Source organism: Lepidochelys olivacea (genome assembly GCF_965140295.1).
Source record: "Lepidochelys olivacea isolate rLepOli2 genome assembly, contig: Scaffold_91, whole genome shotgun sequence".
NCBI lineage: Eukaryota > Metazoa > Chordata > Testudines > Cheloniidae > Lepidochelys > Lepidochelys olivacea.
Window position 1 is genome coordinate 1 of NW_028181933.1, and position 14235 is coordinate 14235.

A 14235-nucleotide genomic window follows, 5' to 3' on the forward strand; every position below is an offset into this window, starting at 1 on the left:
GCCTCGGGAGAAGGACATCTGGTCGCTGCTGGAGACGGCCCCCACCCCCGTGCACTCCACGCTGCAGACAGAGCGGGACCCCACCACGGGGCAGATCCTGGCCTTCAGAGAGGTGAGCGCGCCGGCCCGGACGCCGGGGTCCTGTCCCTTCCCTCCGCGGGGGCTTGGAGCCATCTAGCACCCCAGAGGTGCGGTCCCAGACCCCGGGGTCTGGTCCCTGTGCTGCCCGGGCTTGGGGGCCGGGTGGCCTCTGGGCGTGCCCACCCTGACGCTGGGATCCTATCCCCTTGCTCTCAGTGGGGTGGGATCTGTGGAGGCCCCTCGGGGTGAGCCTAGTCCTGGACGCCGGGGTCCCCAACCCCCCTCAGCCCCTCCCCCAGGGTCTTGGAGCCGCGCGGCCCCCTGTGGACACGGCCCGCTCTGATCCCCTCCCGCTCTCCGCCCCAGGCGCCATTGGACAACATGGGGCTGTCGGCCAAGAACTCGCTCTCCTTCCAGCGGGCACCGGGGCCCCCTGCCCAGGCCCTGCGGGGCAGCAGCACCAACTATCCCTTCTGGCCAGGTACGTGACCCTGCCTGCCCCCCGAGCTGCCCCACCCTGCCCTGGGGGCTGCTGGGACTGAGCCTCTCTCTGGCTCCCTAGGCGGGATGGACGAGCCCAGCATGGAGCAGATCAGTGCCAAAGGCCACCTGGAGGAGGACATCGACTTCGAGAGAGGTACTGGGGACCCTGGCATCCTGCATCCCCCCGCCCCACCTGCCCACCCATGTCCCATCCCCACCCCAAAGCCAGCCAGTTCCCATGTCCCTTTCCCTGCCCCCCTGAGCGAGTTGGCCAGTGCCTGCCCTGGGGCCGGATGGGAGATGGCGCCCCCGAGAGCGGACAGGCCCCATGTCCCATTCCCCGCCCCCCTGAGCCAGCCAGTCCCTGCTGTGGGGCTGGATGGGAGATGGCGCCCCCCCAGAGGGCAGAGACCCCATGTCCCATTCCCCATCCCCCTGAGCCAGCCAGTCCCTGTCCTGGGGCCGGGTGGGAGATGGCGCCCCAGAGAGGGGACAGGCCCCATTCCCTGCCCCTCGAGCCAGTTTTCCCTGATGAAATTCTGCCGCCTTTTCCTTCCCCGCTGCCCAGACTTGCTGACGGTGCCGCCGGGCTGGAAGAAGGGGGTGGAGTTCAAGCCGCAAGGTACTGACCCTCCAACTGGGGAGCCCTGGGGAGGGGGAGCGGGTTGGGGGGGACCGGCAGGGCTGCCCCCCGCCCAGGCTGGCTCTTGTCCTTTCCTCCCGGCTCCTGGCCAAGGGGGAGTGTGTGAGCCCAGTGCGGCAGCTGGACAGATGCTGGCTTGTTGGGGCGAAGATGGGTGGGGTCTTGGGGAATGGGGGGGGCAATGGGGCCCAAGCTTTTGGCTGCTGGGCTGTAGCTGGGCGGGTGCTCATTTTGGGGGGTCCCCTCTGAGATCCCCGTCACGGAGTCCCAGGGCGATGCTCTGGACCTGCTCCCTACGAAGCCAGTGAGGACTCTGGGGCAGTCCCCTCTCGGGGAGCAGCCTGTCTGCAGGACCCACAGCTCACCCGGCTTCCCCCTTCCTGGGTCTGACCTCGGAGCATTCAGCCTCCTCTGCCCCTCCCTGCGCTTCCCACAGCCAGTCCACTCAGGGGGTCCTGGGGGGGCCAGAGGGTCCTGCCCCCCAACTCCACAGACAGACGTGACTCGCAGCCAGCCAGGAAAACAGAAGGTTTATTAGACGACAGGGCCATGGTCTAACACAGAGCTTGTAGGTGCAGAGAACGGGACCCCTCAGCTGAGTCCATTTTGGGGGGCAGTGAGCCAGACAACCCCCTCTGCACTTCACTCCTCGTCCCCAGCCAGCCCCAAACTGAAACTCCCTCCAGCCCCTCCTCCTCTGGGCTTTGTCCCTTTCCTGGGACAGGAGGTCACCTGATCCCTTTGTTCTCCAACCCTTCAGCTCTCACCTGGCAGGGGGGAAGGGCCCAGGCCATCAGTGGCCCGGAAACAGGGTGTCGGCCATTCTCTGTGTCCAGACCCCTGCACACACCGGCCCTCTAGGGCTCTGCAATGATCATACACCCTTATCTTAAGATACATACTTAAGAACTGCCTAGGGGAAACTGAGGCACCCCCACACTATTCAGAGGAAACATTAGGAACAGTCCTGCTTCGTCACATCCCCCAGCCCAAGGACCCAGTGTGTGTCCCCCACAGTGGGTTGGTCCCCTTGAAGCCCTCCCTTCCCCAGCTCTTCACCCCTGTATTTGTCCCCCGCAACTGCAGTGCTCCAGGCTTCCCCGGGGCTGCTGCCCCTGTCCGGCCTGCTGGGGGCGCTGGACTCCTTTGAGCTGGGCGGCTCCAGTGAGGAGGAGGAGGAGGAGAAGAGGACGACAAAGGCCAAGGGGCCAGGGGGGAAGGAGGGAGACACCCCCCCGGCCCCCACCCCCGCTGTGAAGAGGGCAGACAGCCTAGAGGAGCTGGTGCTGAAGGTGCGGGAGTCGGACCAGGGGGATCTGAGGGGAGGGAAGCTTTGGGGTGCCAGTCAGGGTGCTGGGGGGGGAATCTGGGGTTGGTGTTCGGGGGGGTCTCAATGAGCGGGGTTCTTGTGAGGGGACTAACGGGAGGGGATGCTCTGGGGGGCACTAGGGCGTGGTGTGAAGAGCAGAGGTAGGGTGCTGTGGGGGAGGGGGAAGGGATTGCCCTGGATGCTGAGCCCTCTAACCAGCCCCTCTGCCCCCCCCAGGAGGTGACCCACGGGCCCCCGCCGCCCACCCAGGCCATGCCTCCACAGCCCCCCAAGGAGCAATGGGCAATTCCTGTCGATATCTCTTCGCCTGTGGACGACTTCTACAAACGCATCCCTGACCCGGCCTTCCGGGTGAGACCCCCGCCCTGGGCAGCGCTGGGGGGCTGTGACCCTGTGTGGGGGGCATCTCCCCGGCTGCCAGTGCTGGGGGGCTGTGATCCTGCGGGGGGACACTATCCTGGCTGTCAGTGCTGGGTGCTGGGATCTGTGGCGGTGGGACCCCGGGGGGGCACTGTCCTGGCTGTCACCGCTGAGCTGCGGGGGGCCGTGAGGGGAGGGGGGCGCTGTCCCCGGTCCATCAATGCTGGGGGTCTGTCCTGCAGAGGAGGCCCAGTGGGGGGCTCTGTTCCGGCTGACTCGGTTTCCCCACGCTCCCAGTGGCCGTTTGAGCCGGACGTGTTCCAGAAACAGGCCATCCTGCACCTGGAGAAACACGACTCGGTCTTCGTGGCCGCACACACCTCGGCAGGGAAGACGGTGGTGGCCGAATACGCCATCGCCCTGGCCCAGAAGCACATGACCAGGTGAGAGCGTGCACCCCCGACCCAGATCCAGCCAGCGTTCCCCCCAGGGGACAGGCCCCGTGCCCCGTTTCCTCCGCCCGTGCCGTTCCACACACCCCCACAGCCAGCCGGCTGCCCCGTCTTTACCCCTTTCGGCCCCGTCTCCCCACCAGGACCATCTACACCTCCCCCATCAAGGCTCTGTCCAACCAGAAGTTCCGAGATTTCAAGAACACCTTTGGGGACGTGGGGCTGCTGACGGGGGACGTCCAGCTGCACCCCGACGCCTCCTGCCTCATCATGACCACCGAGATCCTGCGGTGAGGGGTTCCCGGGGCTGGGGGGAGGCTGGGCAGGGGGCTGTGGGTTGGGAGTGAGGGGGGCAGGAATGAGGGGCAGCAGCAAACCTGGGGGGCAGCTGGGTGGGGGGGGGAGTGAGGGGCAGGGGCTGTGGGGCTGGCCAGGGGGCCATGGGTCTAGCTGTCTGTCCGTTTGGCTCAGGTCCATGCTGTATAACGGCTCAGACGTGATCCGGGATCTGGAGTGGGTGATCTTTGACGAGGTTCATTACATCAACGATGCAGAGGTGAGTTGGGGGGCGCATCGTGGGCAACATAAGAGCGGCCAGACTGAGTCAGCCCGACGGACCCTCTAGCCCCGTGTCCTGTCTTCCGACAGTGGCCAGTGCCAGGTGCCCCAGAGGGAATGAACAGAACAGGGCAGTTATCAAGGGATCCATCCCCTGTCACCCATTCCCAGCGTCTGGCAAACAGAGGCCGGGGCCACCATCCATGCCCTTCCTGGCTAATAGCCAGTGATGGACCCCGATCCTCCATGAACCTACCTAGTTCCTTTCTTAACCCTGTTCTAGTCTTGGCCTTCACAACATCCTCTGGCAAGGAGTTCCACAGGGTGACTGCGTTGTGTGAAGAAATACTTCCTTGTGTTTTAAACTTGCTGCCGATTCATTTCACTGGGGGACTCCTCGTTCTTGTGTTATAAGGGGTAAATAACACTTCCTGATTCACTTTCTCCCCCCAATCAGAATTTTATAGACCTCCCTCATATCCCCCCATGTCGTCTCTTTTCCACGCTGAACAGTCCCCGTCTTATTAATCTCTCCTCACACAGCATCCGTTCCACACCCCTAATCATTTTTGTTTCTGAAACTTTTCCAATTCCAATATATATTTTTTGAGATGGGGCAACCCCATCTGCACGCAATGTTTGGGATGTGGGCATACCATGGATTTATAGAGAGGCAACATGGTATTTTCTGTCGTCTTCTCTGTCCCTTTCCTGATGATTCCCAGCATTTTGTTCGCTTTTTTGACACCGCTGCACATTGAGTGGATCTTTTCAGAGAACTCTCCACACTGACTCCAAGATCTCTTCCTTGAGTGGGAACAGCTAATTCAGACCCCATCATTTTGTATGCATGGTTGGGATGATGATTTCCAACGTGCATTACTTTGGTTTATCAACATTGAATTTCATCTGCCAGTTTGTTGCCCAGGCACCCAGTTTTGAGAGACCCTTTTGTAGCTCTTTGCAGTTTGTCTGGGACTTAACTATCTTGAGTAATTTTGTAAATTTTTTGCAAACTTTTCAACCAGTTTGCCTGGTACTGAAGTCAGGCTTATCTGCTCGTAATTGCCGGGGTCACCTCTGGAGCCCTTTTTAAAAATTGGCGTCACATTAGCTGTCCTCCCATCATCTGGTACAGAAGCCGATTTAAATGATCAGTTACAAACTACAGTTGTTAGTCCTGCAATTTCACATCAGACTTTCTTCAGAACTCTTGGGTGAATCCCATCTGGTGCTGGTGACATATCAATTTCTTCCAAAACCTCCTCTAATGACACCTCAATCTGGGACAGTTCCTCAGATCTGTCACCTAACAAGAATGGCTCAGTTTTGGGAATCTCCCTCACATCCTCAGCCTTGAAGACCGATGCAAAGAATTCATTTAGTTTCTCCGCAATGGCCTTGTCATCCTTGAGTGCTCCTTTCACACCTCCATCGTCCAGTGGCCCCACTGGTTGGGTAGCCGGCTTCCTGCTTCTGATCTACATAAAAAAATTTTGCTTTTAGTTTGAGTCTTTGGCGAGCTGTTCTTCAGATTCTGTTTTGCCTTTCCTAATTATATTTTACACTTCATTTGCCAGAGTTTATGCTCCTTTCTATTTGCCTCAGGAGGATTTAACTTCCACTTTCTAAAGGATGCCACCTTGCCTCTCTCTGCTTCTCTTACTTCATTGTTTAGCCACGGTGGCACTTTTTTGGTTCTCTTACTGTGTTTTTTAATTTGGGGTATACATTTAAGTTGAGCCTCTATTACGGTTGTCATGGGGTCACCGGGCAATGCTCAGGACCTGCTCCCTACGAAGCCAGGCAGGACTCTGGGGGAGCCTCCTCTCTCTGAGCAGCCTGTCTGCAGGGCAAAAAGCTTCCACCTTCCTGGGTCCGACCTTGGAGCATTCAGCATCCTCTGCCCCTCCGTGCGCTTCCCCCAGCGAGTCCACCCAGGCGGGGTCCTGGGAGGGCCAGGGGGCCCCGCACCCCAACTCCGCAGTCGGACGGGACTCTCAGCCAGCCAGGAAAACAGAAGGTTTATTAGTCAACAGGAACACAGTATAGGGCAGAGCTTGTTAGCACAGAAATCAGGGACTTTCAGCCAAGTCCATCTTGGGGAGCCCTGGGCCAGACACCTTGGACTCCCCCCTCCAGCCCCCCCCACGCAGACTGACCCAACCTCCGACACCCACCAGTTGCCCCTCCTCCTTCTCTTTTTCTCACTTCCCGGGTGAAAGATGTCACCTGGTTGCACCCCCTTCTGGGTCCCAGGTCACACAGGTGCAAACAGCTGGGCAGCCTCTCCTGCCCCCGGGCCCCAGCAAAAATCACCCCCCCTCCCCCAATTCTCATCCCCGAATTACTGGTGCAGCACACAGGGAAACTGAGGCACACACAGTATTAGTCTGGGACAGTAAGACTCACACGCAACGTAACGAGATGAATAAAACCCCGCTTCGTCACGTCTTGTGTCTTTAAAAAGTTTCCATGCAGCTTGCAGGGATTTCACTTTTGGCGTTTTTTGTACCTGTTAATTTCTGTTTCGCTAACCTCCTCGTTTCTGTGTCGTTCCCCTTTCTGAAATTAAATGCTACAGTGCTGGGCCGCTGTGGTGTTTTCCCTGTCACAGGGACGTTAAATGTAATCAGACTACGGTCACTATTGTCAAGCGGTCCAGCTCTGTTTACCTCTCGGACCAGATCCTGCGCTCCACTTAGGACCAAATGAAGAACTGCCTCTCCTCTCATGGCTTCCAGGACCAGCTGCTCCAAGCAGCCGTCATTTAAGGTTATCTCTGCAGGGGCTGTGGGGCTGGCCAGGGCTGACCTGTACCCAGTCAATATGGGGATAGTTGGAATCCCACATTATTATTGACGGCAAAGAGTCCCGTGGCACCTTTTATAGACTAACAGACGTATTGGAGCATGAGTTTTTATTTTTGAGTTTTTATTTTTGTAGCCCCTCTTATCTCTCTGAGCATTTCGCAGTCACTCGCACCATCCTGGTCAGGTGGTCGGTAGTTTATCCCTACTGCTATATTATTATTCAAGCACGGAATTACTATCCAGAGAGATTCTATGGGACCGTTCAGTTCATTTAAGATTTTTACTTCATTTGATTCTACGCTTTTTCACATCTAGTGCCCCTCCCACACCAGCACGACCTGTTCTGTCCTTCCAATATATTTTATACCCTGGTATTACTGTGTCCCACTGCCTATCCTCATTCCACCAAGTTCATGTGATGCCTGTCCTGTCCATCTCCTCATTTAACATGAGGCACTCTCGTTCACCCATCTTAGGATTTAGACTTCTGGCATTGGTATAAAAGCACTTTAAAAACTTGTCACTTTTTAGCAGTCTGCCATTACACGATGTAATTGAACGGGGCTCTTTCATTTGACTGTTTCTCATCAGATCCTACCCGTATTTTATCATCTTCCATCCTCTCCTCTTGACTAGGACATAGAGAATCTCCATTGATGGATCCTCCCGTAAGGGATGTCTCTGTCCGAACCACGTGCTCCTCCGCACCCCTCAGCTTTCCCCCAGCCTTTAATTTAAAAACTGCTCCACGACCGTTTTCATGTTAAGTGCCAGCAATCTGGTTCCAATCTGGTGTAGGTGGAGCCCGTCCTTCCTGTACAGGCTCCCCCTTTCCCAAAAGTTTCCCCTGTTCCTAATGCATCTGAACCCCTCCTCCCTGCACCATTGTCTCATCCCTGCATGGAGACCCAGCAGCATGGGGTGGTCAGGCAGGGGAGGGGAGAATGGGGGCAATCAAGGGGCTTGGGGTAAGGATCACTGAGGGGCGACTGTGGGGGCAGGATTGGGGTGGGGGATCAGGGAGGGGTCTCTGGGGGGGCCTATGGCTTGAGCTAACACTCTCCGTGACCCCCCAGCATGGCGTGGTGTAGGGGGAGGGAGGGCGGGCATACTATACACTGACACCTCCCCCCCCCCCCCCGCAGCATGGTGTGGTGCGGTGCGGAAGAAGTGGGGGCAGGCTGTACACTGATTTTTTCCCCCCCGCCCCGTTCCCTCCCAGCATGGCATGGTGTAGGGGCAGGGGGGCATGCTGTACACTGACACCCCCCCATTTTCCCCCCCCCAGCGCGGTGTGGTGTGGGAGGAGGTGCTGATCATGCTGCCAGAGCACGTGAACATCATCCTGCTCAGCGCCACCGTCCCCAACACGCTGGAGTTTGCCGACTGGATCGGGTGAGGGGGGGGTTCCGGGGGGGGGGGGGGGCTGAGAGTGGTGGGGACAGGAGGGTGGAGGCTGGGGAGGATCGGGGGCGGGGGAGGGTGGGGGGGCTGGGAGGATCTGGGGTGCTGGGGATACAGAAGCTGGGGGGAAGCAGGGTGTATGGTGGGGGGGGCTGGGAGGATCTGGGGTGCCGGGGATACGGGGGCTGGGAGGTGTATGATGGGGGCGCTGGGAGGTTCTGGGGTGCTGGGGATACAGAAGCTGGGGGGAAGCAGGGTGTATGGTGGGGGTGCTGGGAGGATCTGGGGTGCGGGGATCTGGGGGCTGGAAGGGCTGGGGGGCAGGCGGGAGGGCCCACGGGTGCTGACACCCCCCAACGCCGCAGGCGGATCAAGAGGAAGCGGATCTATGTGATCAGCACCCTGCGGCGCCCGGTGCCCCTCGAGCACCATCTCTACACAGGCAACAGCCACAAGACCCAGCACGAGCTCTTCCTGCTCCTCGACGCCCGCGGCACCTTCCTCACCAAGGGGTGAGCCCCCCGCACCTCCCCCGGGGCCGGGCTGGGGGTCTCCCCCGCCCGCTGTCCCCCAGGGCCCCCTGTTCCCTCCGAGGGCCAGGCGTCTCCCCTCACCCGCTGTCCCTGCAGGTACTACGCGGCGGTGGAGGCGAAGAAGGAGCGCTCCAGCAAACACGCCCAGACCTTCGGGGCCAAGCAGCCCACGCACATGGGCACTGGGCCGGGCCAGGTCAGCGCCAGGGGTTACGGCCACGCTGCGGGGTGGGGGGGGCAGCTGGGATTGCAGTGGGGCGGGGGGGGAGTTCACTGTGATGTGACAGGCTCCAGGGCGACAGTGGGGTGTGGTGGGAGGTGGGTGTGGGGGTGTCCTGGGGACTGGGACAGGCATGGGGGGTGCGCTGTTGGGGGGCAGTTAGGGGGAATATGGGATTGGGGGCAGGGTGGAGATGCGGGGGAGCTCAGGGCCCCAGCGTGACCCCCCTCCCCGTCCCCCGCCAGGAGAAGGGCGTGTGGCTCTCACTGATGGACGCGCTGCGGAAGCGGGACCAGCTGCCCGTGGTGGCCTTCACCTTCTCCCGCGCCCGGTGCGACGACAACGCGTCCGCGCTCACCACCCTCGACCTGACCACGAGCGCCGAGAAGAGCCAGGTCCACCTCTTCTTCCAGAAATGCCTCTCCCGCCTCAAGGGCTCCGACCGCCAGCTGCCCCAGGTCAGAGCCGGGAACGGGACAGGAAGTGGGGCTGGCACTGGCCCAGCTCCTCGTGGATGGGACAGGAAGTGGGGCTGGCACTGGCCTGGCTCCTCTGGATGGGACCGGAAGTGGGGCCCTTAATAGGGCTCGAAGTGCTACCCTACAGAGGTCAAAGGGCGTGGGTGGCCATCTTGGGCATTGGGACAGGCTGGGCTCTCCAGGGAGGGGACAGGAAGTGCACGTTCATTAAAGGGAGGCCGGAGAGCTGGCAGTGGACACTGCAAGGCAGGCCCAGGGCTTTGGGCGGGCTCTGCTGTGATGGGACAGGAAGTGGGCACCCTGGCATGGCTGCTGGAGGTTAAAGGGCACTCAGACAGGAAGTCCCGCCCCACAGGGCTAGGGTTGCTGGGGGTCCACAAGGTGGCGCTGAAGGACCTGGCAGGTGCCGCCCTATAGGACGCTTCTGGGGCCAGGGAGACAGGAAGTTGTGCCCCGCTGGGCGAAAGGGGGTTGGGAGAAATCTCTGTCTGTGTAGTGCTTCCGGGTCACTCAACAGGAAGTGACATCAGCTGGGTCCCTTGGCGTGTGTGTCTGACTGGCCCATTGCCCCTCTCCGTTGAGGGAGGGGTTGGAGGGTGCCAGACAGGAAGTCCCGACCCCAGGGAGAACAGGGTTGGCGGGAGGGCATGGGCGGGGGGGCCCCAGCCAGGCCAAAGGGCACTCAGCAGGATGCGACTGGGGGGTGGCGGGAGTGAGGCGAGCACTTCCTGTGTGGCGCCCTTTGACCTGGAAGTTGTAGTCGGCCACCCCGGAAACGGGTCCCTGCTGGAAGGGTTTGGCCTGAGCCTGCTACCAGGTCAAAGGGCACCTCACGGAAAGCGGGGTGGGGGAGGGGCAGGAAGTTGGGGTTGGCGTGAGTTGGTCAGGCACTTCCAGGTCAAAGGGCGCCGCACAGGAAGTTGTGTTGGGTGACGCAGGCAGTGGGCGTGCTGGGTTCCTGAGGGGTTGGCTTGAGTGCAGGGCTCCCTCGGGCACTTCCGGGGCGAAGGGCGCTGGACAGGAAGTCTCCTGGGGCGAGGCAGGAAGCGGGGTCTCCAGCGCGCACCCGGCTTTAATGTGTCCCATCCCCCCCAGGTGCTGCACATGGTGGACCTGCTGAAGCGGGGCATCGGGGTGCACCACAGCGGGATCCTGCCCATCCTCAAGGAGGTCGTGGAGATGCTCTTCAGCAAGGGGCTGGTCAAGGTGAGAGGGGGCGGGGCGGGAGGGAGGAGCCAGAGGGGGCGGGGCTGGGCAGAGGGGGAGGGGCGGGGCGGGGCATGACCACATGTTTTGTGTCCCCGTCTCCCCCACCCACCCAGATCCTCTTCGCCACCGAGACCTTTGCCATGGGGGTGAACATGCCGGCCCGCACCGTGGTCTTCGACTCCATCCGCAAGCACGACGGCTCCAGCTTCCGCGACCTGCTGCCAGGTGGGTGCTGGGGGCCTGTGGTGTGGGGGGCGGGGCGGGGGCAGCAGGGGGCTCTCCCCGGCCACCAGAGCTGGCCCCATTGCCCCAGGGCGGCGCTAGGGGGCAGCGCTGTGGTGGAGCACCAGGGGGCGCTCTCAGGCTCCGTGGGTCCCTTGCAGGCGCGTACATCCAGATGGCGGGGCGGGCCAGGGGCTGGTGGCTGTGCTCTGGGGCGGGGGGGAAGAAGGGGGCTGTGCTGTGCCCTGGGGGCACCAGGGGGCGCTCTCAGGCTCCGTGGGTCCCTTGCAGGCGAGTACATCCAGATGGCGGGGCGGGCCGGGCGCCGGGGGCTGGACACCACGGGGATGGTCATCGTGCTCTGCAAGACCCGTGTGCCCGAGATGGCCGACCTGCACCGCATGATGCTGGTGAGCGATCTGCCCTGGGGCAGGGGGTGTCGTGTCACCCCCCCCCCCCCCGGGGACTGAGCCTGGCATGGCCTCCCAGGGGCGGAGGAAGGGCCCGGATTGTGTCCTGGGGCCCCCCGCCATTCCCTGCACATGGATACCCCGAGGGACCCCCCCAACCAGCTACCTACACTGGGGACATACGCCCACCCCCTTCCTGGCCTGGCTAGCTGCCTGCCCTGACTCCTCCCCCCCCCCCCCCCCCACCCCGGCGGGCGCCTGTCCAAGGGATACGTGCCCCCTGCGGCCAGGCCACCTGCCCCAGCCGCCCCTCCTGGGGAACCCCTCGAGCACTGGGGGAACCCCTCGCCCTCCCAGCCGCCCCTCCCGGGGAACCCCTCGCCCTCCCAGCCGCCCCTCGCCCTCCCAGCCGCCCCTCCCGGGGAACCCCTCGCCCTCCCAGCCGCCCCTCCCGGGGAACCCCTCGAGCGCTGGGGGAACCCCTCGCCCTCCCAGCCGCCCCTCCCGGGGAACCCCTCGAGCGCTGGGGGAACCCCTCGCCCTCCCAGCCGCCCCTCCCGGGGAACCCCTCGCCCTCCCAGCCGCCCCTTGCCCTCCAAGCTGCCCCTCGCCCTCCCAGCCGCCCCTTGCCCTCCAAGCCGCCCCTCCCGGGGAACCCCTCGCCCTCCCAGCCGCCCCTTGCCCTCCAAGCCGCCCCTCCCGGGGAACCCCTCGCCCTCCCAGCCGCCCCTTGCCCTCCAAGCCGCCCCTCCCGGGGAACCCCTCGCCCTCCCAGCCGCCCCTTGCCCTCCCAGCCGCCCCTCCCGGGGAACCCCTTGCCCTCCAAGCCGCCCCTCCCGGGGAACCCCTCGCCCTCCCAGCCGCCCCTTGCCCTCCAAGCCGCCCCTCCCGGGGAACCCCTCGCCCTCCCAGCCGCCCCTTGCCCTCCAAGCCGCCCCTCCCGGGGAACCCCTCGCCCTCCCAGCCGCCCCTTGCCCTCCCAGCCGCCCCTCCCGGGGAACCCCTTGCCCTCCAAGCCGCCCCTCCCGGGGAACCCCTCGCCCTCCCAGCCGCCCCTTGCCCTCCAAGCCGCCCCTCCCGGGGAACCCCTCGCCCTCCCAGCCGCCCCTTGCCCTCCCAGCCGCCCCTCCCGGGGCACCCCTCGCCCTCCCAGCCGCCCCTTGCCCTCCCAGCCGCCCCTCCCGGGGAACCCCTCGAACGCTGGGGGAACCCCTCGCCCTCCCAGCTGCCGCTCCCAGCCGCCCCGCTGCCCCCCAGGGGAAGCCGACCCAGCTGCAGTCCCAGTTCCGCCTGACCTACACCATGATCCTGAACCTGCTGCGGGTGGAGGCCCTGCGCGTGGAGGACATGATGAAACGCAGCTTCTCCGAGTTCCCCAGCCGCAAGGACAGCCAGGTGAGGGGGGGCGGGGCGGGGGGGGGCACCGGGGGGGCCAGCTGGGGTGGCCGAGCGGCCCCTGAGGCTCTGTCGCCCCCCGCAGGCCCACGAACACACCATCGCCCAGCTGAGCCGCCGGCTGGCCGCCATGGAGGAGGTGGACACGAGCGGGCAGCTCAGCGACCTGCCGGAGTACGGCCGGGCCGTGCAGGAGCTGCAGGAGACGCGCCGCATGATCCAGGTAGGGGCTGCCTGCAGGGGGCGCCCGCCGCGGGCGGGGACTGGCTGGCTCGGGGGGCGGGGCATGGGGCATGGGCCTGTCAGGGGCACCGGCTGCCCTCTGGCCCCAGGGCGGGGACTGGCTGGCTCGGGGGGCAGGGCATGGGCCTGTCAGGGGCACCGGCTCCCCTCTGGCCCCAGGGCGGGGACTGGCTGGCTCGGGGGGCAGGGCATGGGGCATGGGCCTGTCAGGGGCACCGGCTCCCCTCTGGCCCCAGGGCGGGGACTGGCTGGCTCGGGGGGCGGGGCATGGGGCATGGGCCTGTCAGGGACACCGGCTCCCCTCTGGCCCCAGGGCGGGGACTGGCTGGCTCGGGGGGCGGGGCATGGGGCATGGGCCTGTCAGGGGCACCGGCTCCCCTCTGGCCCCAGGGCGGGGACTGGCTGGCTCGGGGGGCGGGTCATGGGGCATGGGCCTGTCAGGGACACCGGCTCCCCTCTGGCCCCAGGGCGGGGACTGGCTGGCTCGGGGGGCGGGGCATGGGGCATGGGCCTGTCAGGGGCACCGGCTCCCCTCTGGCCCCAGGGCGGGGACTGGCTGGCTCGGGGGGCGGGGCATGGGGCATGGGGCCTGTCAGGGGCACCGGCTCCCCTCTGGCCCCAGGGCGGGGACTGGCTGGCTCGGGGGGCGGGGCATGGGGCATGGGCCTGTCAGGGACACCGGCTCCCCTCTGGCCCCAGGGCGGGGACTGGCTGGCTCGGGGGGCGGGGCATGGGGCCTGTCAGGGGCACCGGCTCCCCTCTGGCCCCAGGGCGGGGACTGGCTGGCTCGGGGGGCAGGGCATGGGGCATGGGCCTGTCAGGGGCACCGGCTGCCCTCTGGCCCCAGGGCGGGGACTGGCTGGCTCGGGGGGCGGGGCATGGGGCATGGGCCTGTCAGGGGCACCGGCTGCCCTCTGGCCCCAGGGCGGGGACTGGCTGGCTCGGGGGGCGGGGCATGGGCCTGTCAGGGGCACCGGCTCCCCTCTGGCCCCAGGGCGGGGACTGGCTGGCTCGGGGGGCAGGGCATGGGGCATGGGCCTGTCAGGGGCACCGGCTCCCCTCTGGCCCCAGGGCGGGGACTGGCTGGCTCGGGGGGCGGGGCATGGGCCTGTCAGGGGCACCGGCTCCCCTCTGGCCCCAGGGCGGGGACTGGCTGGCTCGGGGGGCGGGGCATGGGGCATGGGCCTGTCAGGGGCACCGGCTCCCCTCTGGCCCCAGGGCGGGGACTGGCTGGCTCGGGGGGCGGGGCATGGGGCCTGTCAGGGGCACCGGCTCCCCTCTGGCCCCAGGGCGGGGACTGGCTGGCTCGGGGGGCGGGGCATGGGGCCTGTCAGGGGCACCGGCTCCCCTCTGGCCCCAGGGCGGGGACTGGCTGGCTCGGGGGGCAGGGCATGGGGCCT

General features: G+C 64.6%; 1 protein-coding gene across 1 annotated transcript; it reads left to right on the plus strand.

Moving 5' to 3' along the window:
• Positions 1 to 6: 6 nt before the first annotated feature.
• Positions 7 to 12893, plus strand: SKIC2 (SKI2 subunit of superkiller complex; the record flags this gene model as incomplete). The annotated part of the gene is made up of 18 exons (XM_084652674.1): positions 7 to 112; positions 448 to 562; positions 644 to 718; positions 1133 to 1186; positions 2294 to 2499; positions 2754 to 2888; positions 3195 to 3340; positions 3493 to 3639; positions 3821 to 3905; positions 8009 to 8115; positions 8490 to 8636; positions 8754 to 8853; positions 9123 to 9335; positions 10452 to 10562; positions 10679 to 10790; positions 11079 to 11197; positions 12455 to 12592; positions 12678 to 12893. Coding segments are annotated over exons 2-18 (2211 nt in total), but the record flags the coding sequence as incomplete, so codon positions are not given.
• Between the last annotated feature and the right edge of the window lie 1342 nt (positions 12894 to 14235).